General features: G+C 34.0%; 3 protein-coding genes across 6 annotated transcripts in view; all 3 read right to left on the bottom strand.

The window, feature by feature from the left end:
* Positions 1-67: 67 nt before the first annotated feature.
* LOC101894509 (UPF0193 protein EVG1 homolog) lies at positions 68-3,338 on the bottom strand. The gene is made up of 3 exons (XM_005189140.4): positions 3,057-3,338; positions 2,360-2,737; positions 68-326 (listed from the first exon to the last, which is right to left on the bottom strand). The coding sequence occupies exons 1-3, from the start codon at positions 3,229-3,231 to the stop codon at positions 154-156; spliced, it is 726 nt and encodes a 241-aa protein (XP_005189197.3). The 5' UTR covers positions 3,232-3,338; the 3' UTR covers positions 68-153.
* A 4,341-nt stretch (positions 3,339-7,679) lies between these two features.
* LOC101894670 (zinc finger protein 595-like) lies at positions 7,680-9,583 on the bottom strand. The gene is made up of 4 exons (XM_005189141.3): positions 8,754-9,583; positions 8,551-8,698; positions 7,927-8,478; positions 7,680-7,867 (listed from the first exon to the last, which is right to left on the bottom strand). Exons 1-4 carry the CDS (start codon positions 8,818-8,820, stop codon positions 7,714-7,716), a joined length of 921 nt encoding a protein of 306 aa, XP_005189198.1. The 5' UTR covers positions 8,821-9,583; the 3' UTR covers positions 7,680-7,713.
* Positions 9,584-13,131: 3,548 nt separating this feature from the next.
* Positions 13,132-15,380, bottom strand: part of LOC101894830 (protein Smaug) — a 44,888-nt gene continuing 42,639 nt past the window's right edge. For all 4 annotated transcript variants that reach the window (XM_059131849.1, XM_059131850.1, XM_059131848.1 and 1 more), the window contains exon 7: positions 13,132-14,285. In XM_059131849.1, coding sequence (XP_058987832.1) covers positions 14,244-14,285 — 42 coding nt within the window. In that variant the 3' untranslated portion in view covers positions 13,132-14,243. The remainder of the gene's footprint in view (positions 14,286-15,380) is intronic.

The following is a 15,380-nucleotide window of genomic DNA, read 5'->3' as shown; positions in this document are numbered from 1 at the left end:
TTATTTTTCTATGAAAGCAATTGTGTTAGCATGTTCTCTAAGCCCACAATGGAACTAATTCATAAAATTTGTGTTAAAAATGTATTTATTTGAAAGCATATTGGAAATGTTCACAGAGACAAAAAATATTCGTGCAAGTTATAATGAAAATTATTACTCCAAGTAACAGATGCCTTTATTTTTTAAATGCCGTTTTGTTTCGATTGATTTTATTTGGCGCAAACGTTGGGCAATTTGTTCACGTATCTCGTCGCGATACCGTTTACCTTCTCCCAAAGCTTCCATTTCGGCAAGCCATTCCGCACGTTCGTTTATTTGGTCTAATACTGAAAAAAAAATAAGTAAAAAATAACAATTGCTGATATTAATTTATGACTACCAGATATAACCTGATCTGATTTACAAGGATGTATATTTAAAATTTGATAACTAGCAAATATTTTTTTTTTTTTTTTTTTTTTTTTTTTTGTTTAATTGTTTAATTTATTGAATCTTTCATATATTTAATGAAAATAACAATAAGGTTTCAATATTTGATGCCATTCCTTATTACATCTGCAATTCAGTGCAAATATGTTAAAGACGTTCTGGTGGACAACAACAATACACAATCTTCTAAATATGATGCATGGTTAATGTAAATGGATGCAGTGCAATAGTAACTTTACTACATCGTTGGAAACCGCATCAGTTGGGTATCAAAATATCGAACAGTTGTCATTCGCATATTACGTACTCAACGTCTTATATTTTTCTTCTCTTAAAATAATAATATGCTTTGTCAAACCCCCGGTTTTGGAAACGTCTTAATATGAATAAGTTATGTGCTTCGAAAATTTGATGGAGTTTATTCTATTTCCTAGATGACGTACAAGGGCAAAAGATTGTTCATCTGATAGGGTGAGAAAAAAATATGAGTCGGTGTGTCGAAAAGCATATGCCTTTAAGTTTAGAGTATTAACCTATTTTGTGAGAGTTATAATTATTCAATATTTGTATAACCTCTACCATAGTATGGAGGGTATATTAAGTTTGTCATATCGTTTTTAATACCTCGAAATATACATTTTGGACCCCACAAAATATTTATATTCTAGATCAGCATAAAATTCGATATCGATTTAGCGATGTTCGTCCGTCTGTGGAAATCACTCTAACTTCTGAACGAAATGAAATATGTTGATAAAATTTTACTAAAATTATAATATACATTTCTGCAGAACTTTTAATATTGAAAATGAGCCATGTAGGTCCACGTTTTGGTATACCTCCCTATTTTCGGTATTTTCATGATTTTAGCGACATTATTCACCGGAAATGTTTCAAATTTGGTATTTGAAGTTCGTAATCGATCGATGGTACATCCCGATATTCGGTATTTTGATGATTTTAGCGATATTATTCACCGGAAATGTTTCAAATTTGGTATTTGAAGTTCATATTGGATACTACAGCCTATAACAGAAAATTGTCTGTGCACGTCTTCGTATAGCCCTCATATAACGGTACCTCCCGATATTCGGTATTTGAACGATTTTAGCAACATTATTCACCGGTAATGTTTCAAATTGGGTATTTGAAGATCGTAATGAATGCTACAGCCTAAGACTGAAATTTGTCTGTGCGGGTTCACGTCTTCGAATAGCCCTCATATACGGCATGTCCCGATATTCGGTATTTTGATGATTTTAGCGACATTATTCACCGGAATTGTTTCAAATTTGGTATTTGAAGTTTGTAATGGATACTACAGCCTATGACAGAAAATTGTCCATGCAGGTCCGCATCGTCGTAAAGCCCCCAACGATTTTTTATTGATTTTTATTATTTTATGCATAAGTCCACGTTTTGGTATAGTCCCCATTTAACGGTACCTCCCGATATTGGGTATTTTGATGATTTTTGTCACATTTTTCCACAGATTTGTTCAAAAATTGGTATTTATAGTTCGTTATAGCTCCAGTGGCAGAACATTGAATATTTAGGTCCACTTTTTCCTATAGCGCACATATAACGATACCCACCGAAATTCGGTATTTGGATAATCCTAGTCACATTTACCCACGAAATTGTTTCAAATTTGGTATTTAGGGAAGATTTGCTAGATGACAATGCTTAAAGTATAAAATTGTATATAGAGGTCCCCGTTTTGGTATTGCCCCCATACAACGAATCTAAGCATTGATGTGATAGAAATCTTACGATACATAATGTTTGACTTATATCGGATACTTTCTTCGCTTTATATGATGTAAGTATAGTTTTTGAAAATTTTCGATAAAGTAAAACTATGGCAGTATAAAATGATGTATAGCAATAAATGATATATGTCCTATTCTGTTGGAACCTTTACACTTACATTCATTGATTATATCATCCGTTGTTGCAGGTGGTTCAGGTTTCGTTTTCTGTTTACGCTTCGGTTTCAAAGTAGTTTCAGACATACGAAAGCCCGACATTGCTTCTTGTAATAATTTTTTCGATTTTTCCGAAGGCATCTTATCGTCAGGTTTTGGACGGTACCGTGGTGTTTCATAAGCTCCACTTGCTTTAATTTCGGTTAGTGATTTTCGTTTAGCATTGTGGGCTTTACGTAGAATTTCTAAAGCTTCGGTATCTGGATCTTTGAAGATATTTATTCGTCTTGGTTCCGGTTTGGGCAGTGGTTCCCCATTGCGTAAATGATGATCGATTTGTTTCCGCATTAGCATTGTCATTTTAGACTCTTTCATCAGCACTATTGAAAACGATAAGTGGTAGATCATGGGTTTGAATATAAAAAAATAGGATTTTGATGGAAGGGACATTAGAAAATGTAATATTATAAATTTACTGGACATTTCAAAATCGGAAATCAGATGAAAATGATTTTGTTTAAGCGAGAGAAGAAAATTCTAGGTCGTACTAAAATTAGCTTTCTTTAAGATAATTTGCTCTGTTACTCGATGAATTCAAATCATATTTTAGGTGGATAATATTTACGTAAAAAATAATGTGTAAAATGTGTAAAAAATCTCACGTTCTACATATATGTATGTGAAAATCATTCTACTTACATTTCAATAAATCCGACGTTTCTTTGCTATATTGAATTTTCGGTGTATGAAAGAGTCCACCTTGAGGGATACGTTCACTTGGCCACATTTTGGGCTGATTTTCTGTTGCCGAGTTCATGTTAATGTTCATATTCCCTTCTTGAGAAGATGTTTTAAATTTGTGTATGTTATCCATGTTCGATCTGTTTGTTGCGATGTTTTTTTTTTTTCAATTTTTATATGAATATGTTTTTATATTTATATGGTAAGTCAGTTTAACTTCGTAAACAATAAAAAGTTGAACGGAGCACCAAGGCAACGGAAAATTTATTTAAATTTGAAGGGGTTGTTTGGAAGTTCGTTATTTATTAAGAGCTGTATGTGCATGATAATGTTACGTATGTATGCATACTTAACGTATGTGTAAAGATCATAAATTAAATATGTTTATTAATAATAGGTTGAGATTTCGATACTGCTGCCATATTAAAAAGAATGAAATAAAGGCTCCCAAACAGATAGTTGTCTGTGGGCAATGTGGAGTGCGCTCAATATATTGCTTAGCTCTTACAAACCTATATATATATAAGGGGGAAAATGTTTCTATGTTTGTTTGTAATTTATGGACTCGAAACCGCTACAACATCGCCTGAAAGTAACTTAGGATATATAAATTTTTGAAATTCGACTTGGAACTGAAGATATAGCATCAGAATTAAAGGCATCTTTTATAAATTTAGATTTTATATGCACATGTCTATTGATCGATTACACATACAGTCTCCAAATTTGGAATAAAAATATATTTGTCAATTTTTTTTTGAAATCGGCTCAGATTTGGATATAGCTCAGATATATATTTTCGGCAGATTTCACAAATTCGATGCACCAACACGATACGTATGTTCGATTCTAATAAAATTCGGAATGAGTGACTAAATTTGGTACAAAAATAAATTTGACAAATCAATTAGAAATCGTTTAAGATTTGGATATAGCTCCCATATATTCTTGGCCAATTTCATATATTTGATGCACCAAACACGGTATGTACCTCCAATTTCAATGAAATATGGAAGGTGTGACAGAATTTGGTGTAAAAGTAAATTTTGTCAAATTACAGGGAGAGATAAAAAAAAACTGCAACAAAGTCAAACTTTATAATTTTTACATTTTTTTTAAATTTTATTGAATGAAAGCAAAAAATGTCGGAAATATCATCAAATTTTAGAATATATTTAGATTTATTCGAATTGGTCACCATTGGTGCGAATTATGGCCTTCAAACGGCCAATGAAACCTGCCACGCTGTCCGAATGTTGCTCTGCGGTATTTTGGCCCATTCCCGGCGAAGCGCTTGCTTGACGTGATCGACACTTTGGTATTTTTTAGTGCCAACCTTGCTTTCCAAAATACTCCAGACACAATAGTCCAACGGATTGGTATCCGGAGATTTTGGTGGCCATTGTGCGCTGGAAATGAAGCGAGGAACCTCATTATAAAACCATTCTTGGGTGGCACGTGCTAAGTGCGATAGTGCTGAGTCCTGTTGGAATGCTTGCGTGCCCAAGGCTTTAATAAACCCTCCAGAATATGTTCGCGATTATATTCGGCATTTATTCTGATGCCACGGTCGATTAATACGAGCGGAGAGCGACCATCGGATGTTATGGCGGCCCACACCATCACCATGACCGGCGCTTGAGTTCTGGTGGCCAACCGAAGGTGCACATTTTCAGCTGACCTCTTTGGCAAGTAAACACGATCATTTTGTTTGTTTACAAACTGCTGGACAGCAAAAGTTTTCTCATCGGAGAAAACCAAATTCTGCAGTTGACCACTTCCGGCCAAGCGAAGCAACTCTTTAGCTCTTTTGAGTCTATTTTCTTTCTGTTGCGGTGTAAGTTCTTGCACTTTTTGGAATTGCAATGGCTTTAGCCCGAGCTCATTTTTCAATTCCGAATGAAATATTGCGATATGTTCAGCTTACGAGCCATTTTCCGACCACTGTTACGCGGGTTTCGATCAAGTCGCTTCTTTACTTTTCGAACCATTTCTGCTGATGTTGACGTCGGGCTACGCTATCATCGTACGTATCACGATAACGAGCGATGATACGAGACACAAAAAATTATTCAAATTTAAATGCTGGAGTGCTCTAACGATAGCCACTTGTTGTTTTTCAGCCAAATATAAAGAAATCACACTATCACGATTGAATTCCATCACGAATAACTTTTTTCTGGAAAATTCTCACCAAAATGCTTTGTACGCTTGTAAACAATATAATGAGCTGTTACTGGAATAATGTCGGACGAGTGGATTAGAAATGACAGCAGTCTGAAGTTGGTTGCAGTTTTTTCTGTATATTGAAATCGGTTTAGATTGGGAAATGATTTTATTACGAAGCATTGACCCACAACGCCTTTGCAATGGTATTAGACTAACAGTAAAAAACTACAAAACAATTTAATTGAGGATATCAATATTACGGGAAGGTTCTTGCTACCTCGTATTCTCTAATTGCAACAGAAATTCTATTCAACAAAGATTGCAATTTACGGCACGCTTGGCATTTCCTATGAAATTAATAAATCCGAAGGACAAACCCTTCGTGTATGAGGGCTAAATTTGGCATGTTCCTGCTTTTCTCATGGTCAGCTGTTCTAGGCATGTTCACGCATTGGTAGGTCGAGCCATTTGTGTGTTTACGCATTAAACTATTACAATAATTACATTTTTTTAAATTTTGAATTTTTTATACCCTACAACACTAAGTGTTGGGGGTATTATTAGTTCGATTGGACCAAAAATTATGTAACACCTCGAAATATTGGTTTCCCACATCGGAAAGTATATATGGATCTTCCTATCTCGCCGAGATGAGTCGATCTAGCTATATATGTCCGTCCGTCCGTCTGTCCATGTTAATTTGTAATCACTCTACAGGTCGCAATTATGACCCGATCCTCACGAAATTGGTCAGCCATGGGTTAAGGTCAGAATAGAACCCTATTTCTTTTGGAGAAGATCGCATAATATTTAGGGGTTGAAATGGACCAAAAACTGAAACATTTCCTGATTTTGCAGTTGCTCTACAGGTCGCAATTATAGACCAATCGATGTGAAAGTCAGCATGGGGTTAGATCTTAGAGTTGGGCAGAAGCATTCCAAGACCATAACAATTGTGTTAAATAAAAGTCAAATTTTTCCTTAGACCGCGAATATTTTTAATCCCGGCGAAATCACATATAGACGAACAGGTCAATTCTGACCGTTGCAGATGCCGATAGTAAATATATCGGATATATATAGCGAAATACATGCAATGTATATATACAAAGGAAGAGGATGTTAGCTAGAATGCTTATATCTCAAGAATGGCTGGACCGATTTTGACAAATTTTGTCAATTCAGAATGCCCTCCTGTCATAAAAGTGTAAAAAAAGATTCCAATAATGTTATTAAATATAAATTTTATAGTATTTTGTGACATTTTTTCTCATATTTTTTATCGCATGCGATTTTTTAAATTTGACTTATAATATTGAAGTGTATATTTGGTAATATTTTTTACCTTACAACACAGATAGCAATTTTTGTCCAATCCTCACGAAAATTTTCATAAGGATACGGTTAGGCTCAGAGAGGCTAGGCCTATTGTTTTCAAAAATGTCTGCAATATATTTTGGGGTTGAAATGGACCAACAACTAAAAATGTTCATGATTTTGGAAATCTCGCATGAAGTTAGAGTTTAGGACAGCGGGTAGAACAAATCACTACTTTTGTGTGAAAATATACCAACATTACTGCCAGGCGATATCCGAAATACACAAAAGGCGAACTTCTTGCTTTTTTATGCTGATTTCGTTGACGAATATATCGTAGACAAGCAAATCATATAGATGAGTCTAAATTTGGATATACAGAGGGGCCTCTTGCTTTCGGAGATGATCGCAAAATATTTAAGGGTTCAAATGAACCAACAACAGAAAAAATTTCCTGATCACACAATTGAAGCGAATCGACAAACCAGAGAAGAGAGTTAAGGACTGGGAAGAATTCTAGCATTTTGGATGACCATTGGATTATATTTAGCTGTAAAATGGACCACAACAACAAACAGCACGACGGAGAGCGTAAATGTTGTTGACATAAGGGGGATTCTAACATAATTTAGTGTTGTAGGGTACCGCATGGTCGGTTGTTTTATTTATTTTTTTTTTTAACCAACAAATATTCGTATAAAAAATTGTTAATGCATATAAAATCAAAAGGGGTAGAAAAGCGCTAGTTTAATATAAAGGAAGTCGATATAGTCCAAATTCGGCGCTTTGTAATATTTATATTTGACTAAGGTTAGATACGAAATCTCAATAATGGGTCATCATTTTAATAATTAAAACCTTGTAAATTTTAATAGTAATAACTGATTTTGGGATATTGGTTATAAAGGGGTATGAGATTGTCACTACTAGTAATGCTGAAAGTGAATCCTAGCCAACCACCTACGTTCCTCTTGCTCTCTGTTATTTTCCAAAATAATTGTCAATTTTTCAACCTCTTTTCCAATATTTATTAAAAAAGAGAAACAATTGGATTATATAGATTCTAATTTATGAATAAATTAAAATAAAAAAATACAACAATTCTCATAACAAATAAATGTATACTAGTTCAAGCATTCTTATGAGAAGCCAAGAATTTACGACAGGCCTGTAAGCAATGGCGATTTAAATAGCTTTCCTGACTAAACGCTTTGGTACACTGTGGACATTGATATTTCCAGTTATGATGACCCTTGGTGCGTTGATGGGCTCTTAGGTTAGATCTGTCAAATAAATAGAAAGCTTTTACAACTGTGATGTGACATTAAATTGTTTCGCTAACCTATCGGCAAAACTTTTTTTGCACGACTCAACGGGGCAAACAAATGGTTTTTCGCCAGTATGTAAACGCATATGACCATTTAATACCCAGGGTCGATCGAACTTTTTGTGACAGTGTTCACACTCATAGGCTTTGTCTAGGTGTTTGATACGCTTAGGTTTGTTTAGACTAGCATCCGTAAAATGTAAATTATGTTGAAAATTATTTGAAGAAATTAACGAAGGATCCTCTTGATGAGTTTGGTAAGACGAACTCGACGACAGCTTCGAGTTTGTTTTAAGAAATACATCCCCATTTTTTGTGGGATTAGACATCATATATGTTTCTTCTTCTTTGATTGTGTTCTCCGAATTCTGGGCATTCCGTTTAACGGCAAGCGTGGTTGAACGAGTCATTGTTTGACTGCTTTGTGCCACTTTTTCGGACGCCTGCCAATAGGTATGACTGAAAGTGCCATTTTTATGGATGTCCGTGTGTCGCTCCATTAGAGTCATATTTAAAATGGCTTCCAGTTCATACCTGGTGGCCATGGGTATAACATCGCTGTCATACCTATGAAAAATTGAGAAAAATAAAATTCCGTTTCTTTTTCACCTCCGAAGAAGTAAAATCTTCTCAACTCACCAATCAGAGGGATCCAAAATACGTTTTGGCCTCAACTTCGGTTTGCAAGATTTCTCAACGCTCGCCTTGGGAACACTTACGTAAAATGTTCTTTTCAATCGAGGTAATTTGGTTATTTTTGGAAAAATGTCAGTTCGACGAAAAACATCTGTAAGTGATTGCATTTATTCACAAGCTTTTTAAAAGTTCACTGTGAATCTTACCATCCAAAGCCTCATTAAGACGTATCTGGGCATAGTTGTAGCGCTGAGAGAAGATGCTCCGTACCATATTGACTTGAAGATATTCTCTGGCTAAGTATTAGAAAAATACTCTCTTAACTATTCCACTGCGATATTTCTTTGCAATACACCCGGTTACTGATTTTATTTTACGTTCTGCTACCAAAGCCAACTTTGTTTTTAAAATTATTCATAAATTCATATCTGAGAGCCGTTTTTATACAAAACATCATACTATGAAGGGTATAATAAATTTGCCATTTTCCCTGTAACTTCCCCACAAAGTGATCAACTTTTCTTGATCGGCATAAAATGTTATGTCTATTTGGCGATGACTGCCCGTCTGTCTGTGGAAATGACTCTATATTTAAGGTAGCCTCATTTCAAATAACAATAATTCAGCTCTTCATTTTCTGTAATTTACCTTGTCAAATTTAAATTCATCAACAAGTAAAAAAGAATTATGTTCTTATGTTTGAAATCCCGAGCTTATACGGACAATGGGATGCCAAAGGATGTAGAATCCTTTGCAAATTCGAAATATCCATATGGCTAGGGAAGGCATATATCATTTGATAACCATAATAACGGTTTTAGACCATAGGTCTCTTTGGACCAAGTCCATTTCAGGACAGTGGGAGGCGATCTGGCGATGTCCGTCCGTATGTCCGTCTGTTTGTCTGGTACGCACAATAACTCTCGAAGGGAGTCTCCGAATTGTTCCAAACTTGGTACATCGTAATATTATTATCAAACTCAGATCGACCTCGGAGATGGGCAATATCGGTCCACTGCTTCTGGTACCTCCTCCGCAAAATGTTAACATTTTTACTGCACAGACAGAGAAAGGATAATCGGATTTCGCTCAAACTTTGTGAATCCTAATATTTGCATTAGTTCTAAGTCATGTGCGATAATGGATAATATTTGTCCACTCCGTCAAGAAAAGGATAATCCGATTTTGCTCCAACTTTGTAAATCCTAATATTTGCATCAGTGCTAGGTCAGGTGCAAAATGGGCAATATCGGTCTACTCCATGAAGTGGCTCTCCCACAAAGGGTCAAAATGTTGAATAGTTACAACTCTAATAAAATGTGATGTAAGAATCTGATTGTCTTCAAATTTCGCACATCCTAATATTTTTATGAACCCAAGATCTGGTATTAAAACGGAATATGTGGGTCCACTCCTTCTGGTACCTCACCCACAAAAAGTAGAAATTTTGGATTTGTTATAAAGATGGTAGATATCGGACCATACCTCCTGGTACCTCCCCCACAAAGGGTCAAAGTTTTGAACAATAAAAACGTTTATAAAATCCGAAATAAGCATCAGATTCTCTTTATATTTCACACGTACAAACATTTTTGCTAACACAAGATCTGTTGTGAAGATGGAATATATCGGTACTCTGTTTCTGGTACCTCCCCCACAAAGGCTCAAAATTTTGAATATCCATAAAGCTCATAAAAAGCGAAGTCATCATTCGATTCCATTCCAGACTTGATACATCTCAATATTTCCATCAACAAGTTCTGTTATAAATATGGTAGAGATCGGACCATATGGTACCTCCCCCACATAGGGTTCAAGATTTGAGAATAAAAACGCTCAAAGAAAGCAAAATAGGAATCCAGCTCTCTTCAAATTTCACACAGACAAACATTTTTGCTAACTCAAGATCTGTTGTGAAGAAGATATATATCTGCGAACCCCTTATGCAACCTCAACCACAAAAGGTCACAATTTTCGATACTTTTGCGAAACAAGTCAACGATTCCTTAACACTTGCTATATCCCAAAATTTCTCTCAACCAGAATATGGAATTATGATTTCGCATAAAATTGGATATAAATATTCGATTTTCTGGTAATTTTGTCCATACCATTATTTTTATCTGTATCAGATAAGTTATGAAAATGGAATACTTCGGCCGACTATATCTCGTACCTCACGCGTATTTTAACATTTTCTAAAAATTATCACATATCTCATATAAAGTGAAGGAAGTAACCAATATAGTCCAAATCTGGCACGTGGCAGTATTTCTATCATATTTATTTGGGTTTAAAACGAAATGGCCAATATTGGCCATCGTACTTTTGTGTCTCGTACCATCGCTCGTTAACGTGATACTGGTAGCGTAGCCCGACGTCAAGGAAGTGGTCGGAAGAAAACAGCAACATCTGCAGAAATGGTTCGAATAGTAAAGAAGCGACTTGATCGAAAACCGCGTCACAGTGGCCGAAAAATGGCTGAGCTGAACATATCGCAATATTCCATTTGGCAAATATTGAAAAATGAGCTCGGGGTAAAGCCATTGAAATGTCAAAAAGTGTAACAACTTACACCGCAACAGAAAGAAAATAGACTCAAAAGAGCTACAGAGTTACTTCGCTTGGCCAAAAGTGGTGAACTGCCGAATTTGGTTTTCTCCGATGAGAAAACATTCGTTGTCCGGCAGTTCGTAAACAAACAAAATTATCATGTTTACTTGCCAAAGAGGTCAGCTGAAAATGTGCACCTTCAGTTGCCCACCAGAACTCAATCGCCGGTCATGGTGATGGTGTGGGCCGCCATAACATCCGATGGTCGCTCCCCGCTCGTATTAATCAACCGTTGCATCAGAATAAATTCCGAATATTATCGCGAAAATATGCCTTGGGCACGCAAACATTTTGGCCGCAGATCTTGGACATTCCAACAGGACTCGGCACCATCGCACTCAGCACGTGCCACTCAAGAATGGTTACAAAATGAGGTTCCTTGCTTCATTTCCAGCGCATAATGGCCACCAAAATCTCCGGATACCAATCCGTTGGACTATTGTGTCTGGAGTATTTTGGAGAGCAAGGTTGGCACTAAAAAATACCAAAATGTCGATCACCTCAAGCAAGCGCTTCGCCGGGAATGGGCCAAAATACCGTAGAGCAACATTTGGGCAGCGTTTGACGGTTTCATTGGCCTATTGAAGGGCATAATCCGCGCCAAAGGTGACCAATTCGAACAAATCTAAACTTATTCTAAAATTTGATGCTATTTCCCACATTTTTCACTTTCATTCAATAAAATTTAAAAAAAAAAATGTAAAAACGATCGCGTTTGACTTTTTGCAGCCAGGTTCTGGAGTACAGGTTCTGGAGTTCGCACAACCACCATGTAACGGTACATCCCGATATTCGGTATTCGGATGATTTTAACCATATTTCTCAACGGATCTTTTCAAAGTCGATATTTGGATTTTCAAGGGGTATCACTTCATACGGCTAACAATTATTTATACAGGTCCACGTATGGATCCATATAAATGTCGAATTTAAACTATTCCCTTAGAGAATGTGGCTAAAATCGTCATATTAACGGTAGGTACAATTATATGGGGTCTATAAGAAAACGTGGACCTATGCCGGCAATATTATTTTGCAGTTAGGGGAACCCGTTACAAATGATTGCAAGTAATGCTCAGAAGAAAGAAATGACTTACCCCTACGACATTTCCATGTAAAATTCGCAAGTATTTATTTATTTTTCTCTTTTAAAATAATTGAAACAAAAATCATAAAATTTATTTCTTAAAATGAATTTTTATTTGTTTTGTTGTATAACAAATATTAAACATAAGTTTTCAAAATATAAAAATTAACATTTCTTAATGTGGGAAATTTACTTTCTTATGTTTTTTTTATTCTTTTTATAAATATTTGTTGCTAAATTATCGCAAAGTTAAGATGAAAAATAATCTCATGTCTTAGACTGAAATAGTTAATGTATAAATGTATTTTCTTAAAAATGTTTAATTAGCACATATTTGATAAGGTTTTTGTTTTGTACAAAACCTAAAAAAAGATACAGAAGAAAGACACAGAGACCCACATGCATATTAAAAATATTTTAATAACAAAATTTTATCTATTTTTTTTCGCAACATTTGCCGGGTGTTTCAGGGAAACTGATTTACATGGAAAACCAAGCAGCAGCAAATAAAAATGGAAAAATAAAAACAAAGCCCTTTTACAAATGAAAACAAATGTCTTATATATTGATAATACAATTATAAGAAAATAAAATTACACAGGATGTCTTAAAAATTATATAATAGAAAATAATTTAAAATAGTTAATTATAAAATACATACAATATTTTCGATAGACGATTCATTACACACATAATTTAATAAAAAATAATTATAAAAACAAACATTCATACAACATTTTATTTTATTTTATTTTTAGGGTTATAAAGAGGGATATTATTTTTAACTCGTATCAGTTTTCTAGATTTATGTATTTTTTTCTTCTTCTTCCTCTTGTAAGTTACACAATATATTTATATATGTTTAGAGTTGAAAACTTTGTATGTTTGTTTTTTTTTTTTGGGTTCTTGTTGACTTTATTTGGGAGGGGCGGAAACGGACGATACGATATCATTGTTTGGTTTACATGTTTCATATATTTATTTATTTATCTTAGTTTTAATTTTTATAGTTTCTATATAAGAGTCCTTTTATTATCAGCATAATCAAATGTTGTTGTAAGTCATATATAAGCTATATACTACATAATATATTTGTTTTACTTTTAATTTATAATTATGCATATAAATCAATTTTTGTAATATTAAAAAAACGAAAAATGTACAATACAAATAAACAATAATTTCATATTTTGTGGTAGTGTGTGGAGTAGTTGAAATATTGGGGAGGGGGATTGTTTTGTGTGTGTATGTGTGTTTGCATGTAAAGTGTGTTTGGTATTTTAATGTAAAATGTGGTGTATTTTTTAAATGTTAATTTCATTAATTCAGCAATTACATTCCGTTAGTGGAAAAAATGTTTGATTTGTTTTATATTTTATTTTGTTTTTGTTTTCTAGGAGAAAAAAATAAATAGTTTACTACTTTTTTAAAGTCCAACTTCAGCAAATATATTCATGGGGTTTCCTTTTGTCAAAATTTTTAATAAAATGTATTTTTTCTTTTTGATTTGAAATCATTTCTTTGTATTGTGAGAATTTTCGTAATATTTTATTTTTCGCTTGCAATTTTTATTGAAAACACCTCTACTTTTTATTTAAATTTTTGTTTAACTTACATTGTCAATTTCTTTCCATAGTTGTTCTTCCCGTTGTTTTAAATTGTTTATTTTGTTTTGTTCTTCAAGGAAAATAATCTAAGTCAGTCTCTTTTTTTGTAATTTTTGTTATAATTTTCAAGGTATTTTTCTACTTTCAAATAATTGAATGGTATCGCGTAATATTGCATTCAGTTTTTTTTTTTTCTTTCGAAAAAAATTTTAAATCTTTTTTGTTTAGCTATAATAGTTGTATGTGTGCTGTTCAAGACCAATATTGCCAAAAAATAAAATTAAAGAATAATTATGTTACAAATAATGGCTATGATGAGGTTTAGGCTGATGATGGTGATGGTTAAAGATAGGGCGATGCAATGGAATTGTCGTTAATTTGGGCTTGTCTCAAAATAAAGTAAAATGCTGATCGAACTTGGCCAAATTTTCCTACGAGTGTAAAAAAAGATAAATAAAAATAAGTATAAAATGAAAAATATCAAAACATAACCATTTATTATTAAGACAGCACAACTCAAGGAGTTATCTAGAAGATTTACCAACTAATTAAAGAAAGTGTTTATTTACAGAACATAGGAAATTTCTACTATTGTTTACGACCTCAAAAACTGGGAATATCTAACCAAGCTGATATTGAATACTTTGATTTCATTTCCTAGGCTTACTTCATAAAAAATGAAGCTCTCAATTATGTTGATTACAATCCCCCAATTATATATACCCAAATTCGACAAAATATATCAACCCATGGTACAATGAAGACAAGGTAGGCTAATTATGAAAAAAATTCAAGTCTAGAGGTCTACCTGTTTGGCTTGTAATGTCAGAATTACTATCAAAACAATCAACGCAATCTATATTTTCATTTGTCTATGGTCTTTACCATTTTAGGTCTTTGTTTACATATTTAGTAGAGCTTTACATAACAAATAAAAGTTTTTTATGGGGAATTTGTGAGAACTAAATCATATCCAAAGGAACTAATATATGAGAGGAATATCCACCTATGAATTGATTTCGACTAAATTTACCGAGTCAATTGTGCCTTTTCAATTCGGGCTTGGGTAATATTTGGTGCACAATTTACTTAAAATCGGATAGCGATATATATGGGAGCTATATCTAAATCTGAATCGATCTCGATAAAATTTAGCAAAGGTATTTTTGAGTTGTATTTCATATACTTCCCCGAATATCGTTACAACGGAGTGCATATTACGGCTGCGGAGGACAAAAACAAAACAAATCGGATGAACAATATATATGAGAGCTATAGCTATATCTGAACCTATTTCGATCAAGTTTGACATACTTGTTTCTAGACTCAATTTGGTCGTAAGTGCCAAATTCCATCCCATTTGGTCTAATATAACAAGTATGGTGCGCAATAAAAAGCAAATCGGACGAAGTTATATATGGGAGCTATATCCAAATCTGACCCGATCTAGATAAAATTTTGCAAAGGTATTTCTGAGTTGTATTTGATGTATTTCCACGAATATCGTTACAACGGAGGGCATACTA

This window comes from Musca domestica, unplaced genomic scaffold, assembly GCF_030504385.1.
Source record: "Musca domestica strain aabys unplaced genomic scaffold, Musca_domestica.polishedcontigs.V.1.1 9, whole genome shotgun sequence".
NCBI classification, from domain to species: Eukaryota; Metazoa; Arthropoda; class Insecta; order Diptera; family Muscidae; genus Musca; species Musca domestica.
The sequence above is the reverse complement of the archived record's forward strand: the minus strand, read 5'-3'. Positions and strand labels throughout refer to the sequence as shown.

Bases quoted from the DNA above. Each gene is read 5' to 3' on its own strand.
- LOC101894509 (XM_005189140.4), bottom strand. From the start codon at position 3,231: ATGGATAACATACACAAATTTAAAACATCTTCTCAAGAAGGGAATATG. The intron at 2,738-3,056 runs GTAAGTAGAATG...CGTTTTCAATAG, and splicing joins AACGTCGGATTTATTGAAAT to TGCTGATGAAAGAGTCTAAA. The intron at 327-2,359 runs GTAAGTGTAAAG...TTTTTTTTTCAG, and splicing joins GGATGATATAATCAATGAAT to TATTAGACCAAATAAACGAA.
- LOC101894670 (XM_005189141.3), bottom strand. From the start codon at position 8,820: ATGGTACGGAGCATCTTCTCTCAGCGCTACAACTATGCCCAGATACGT. The intron at 8,699-8,753 runs GTAAGATTCACA...AATCACTTACAG, and splicing joins TCTTAATGAGGCTTTGGATG to ATGTTTTTCGTCGAACTGAC. The intron at 7,868-7,926 runs GTTAGCGAAACA...TTTATTTGACAG, and splicing joins AAAAAAAGTTTTGCCGATAG to ATCTAACCTAAGAGCCCATC.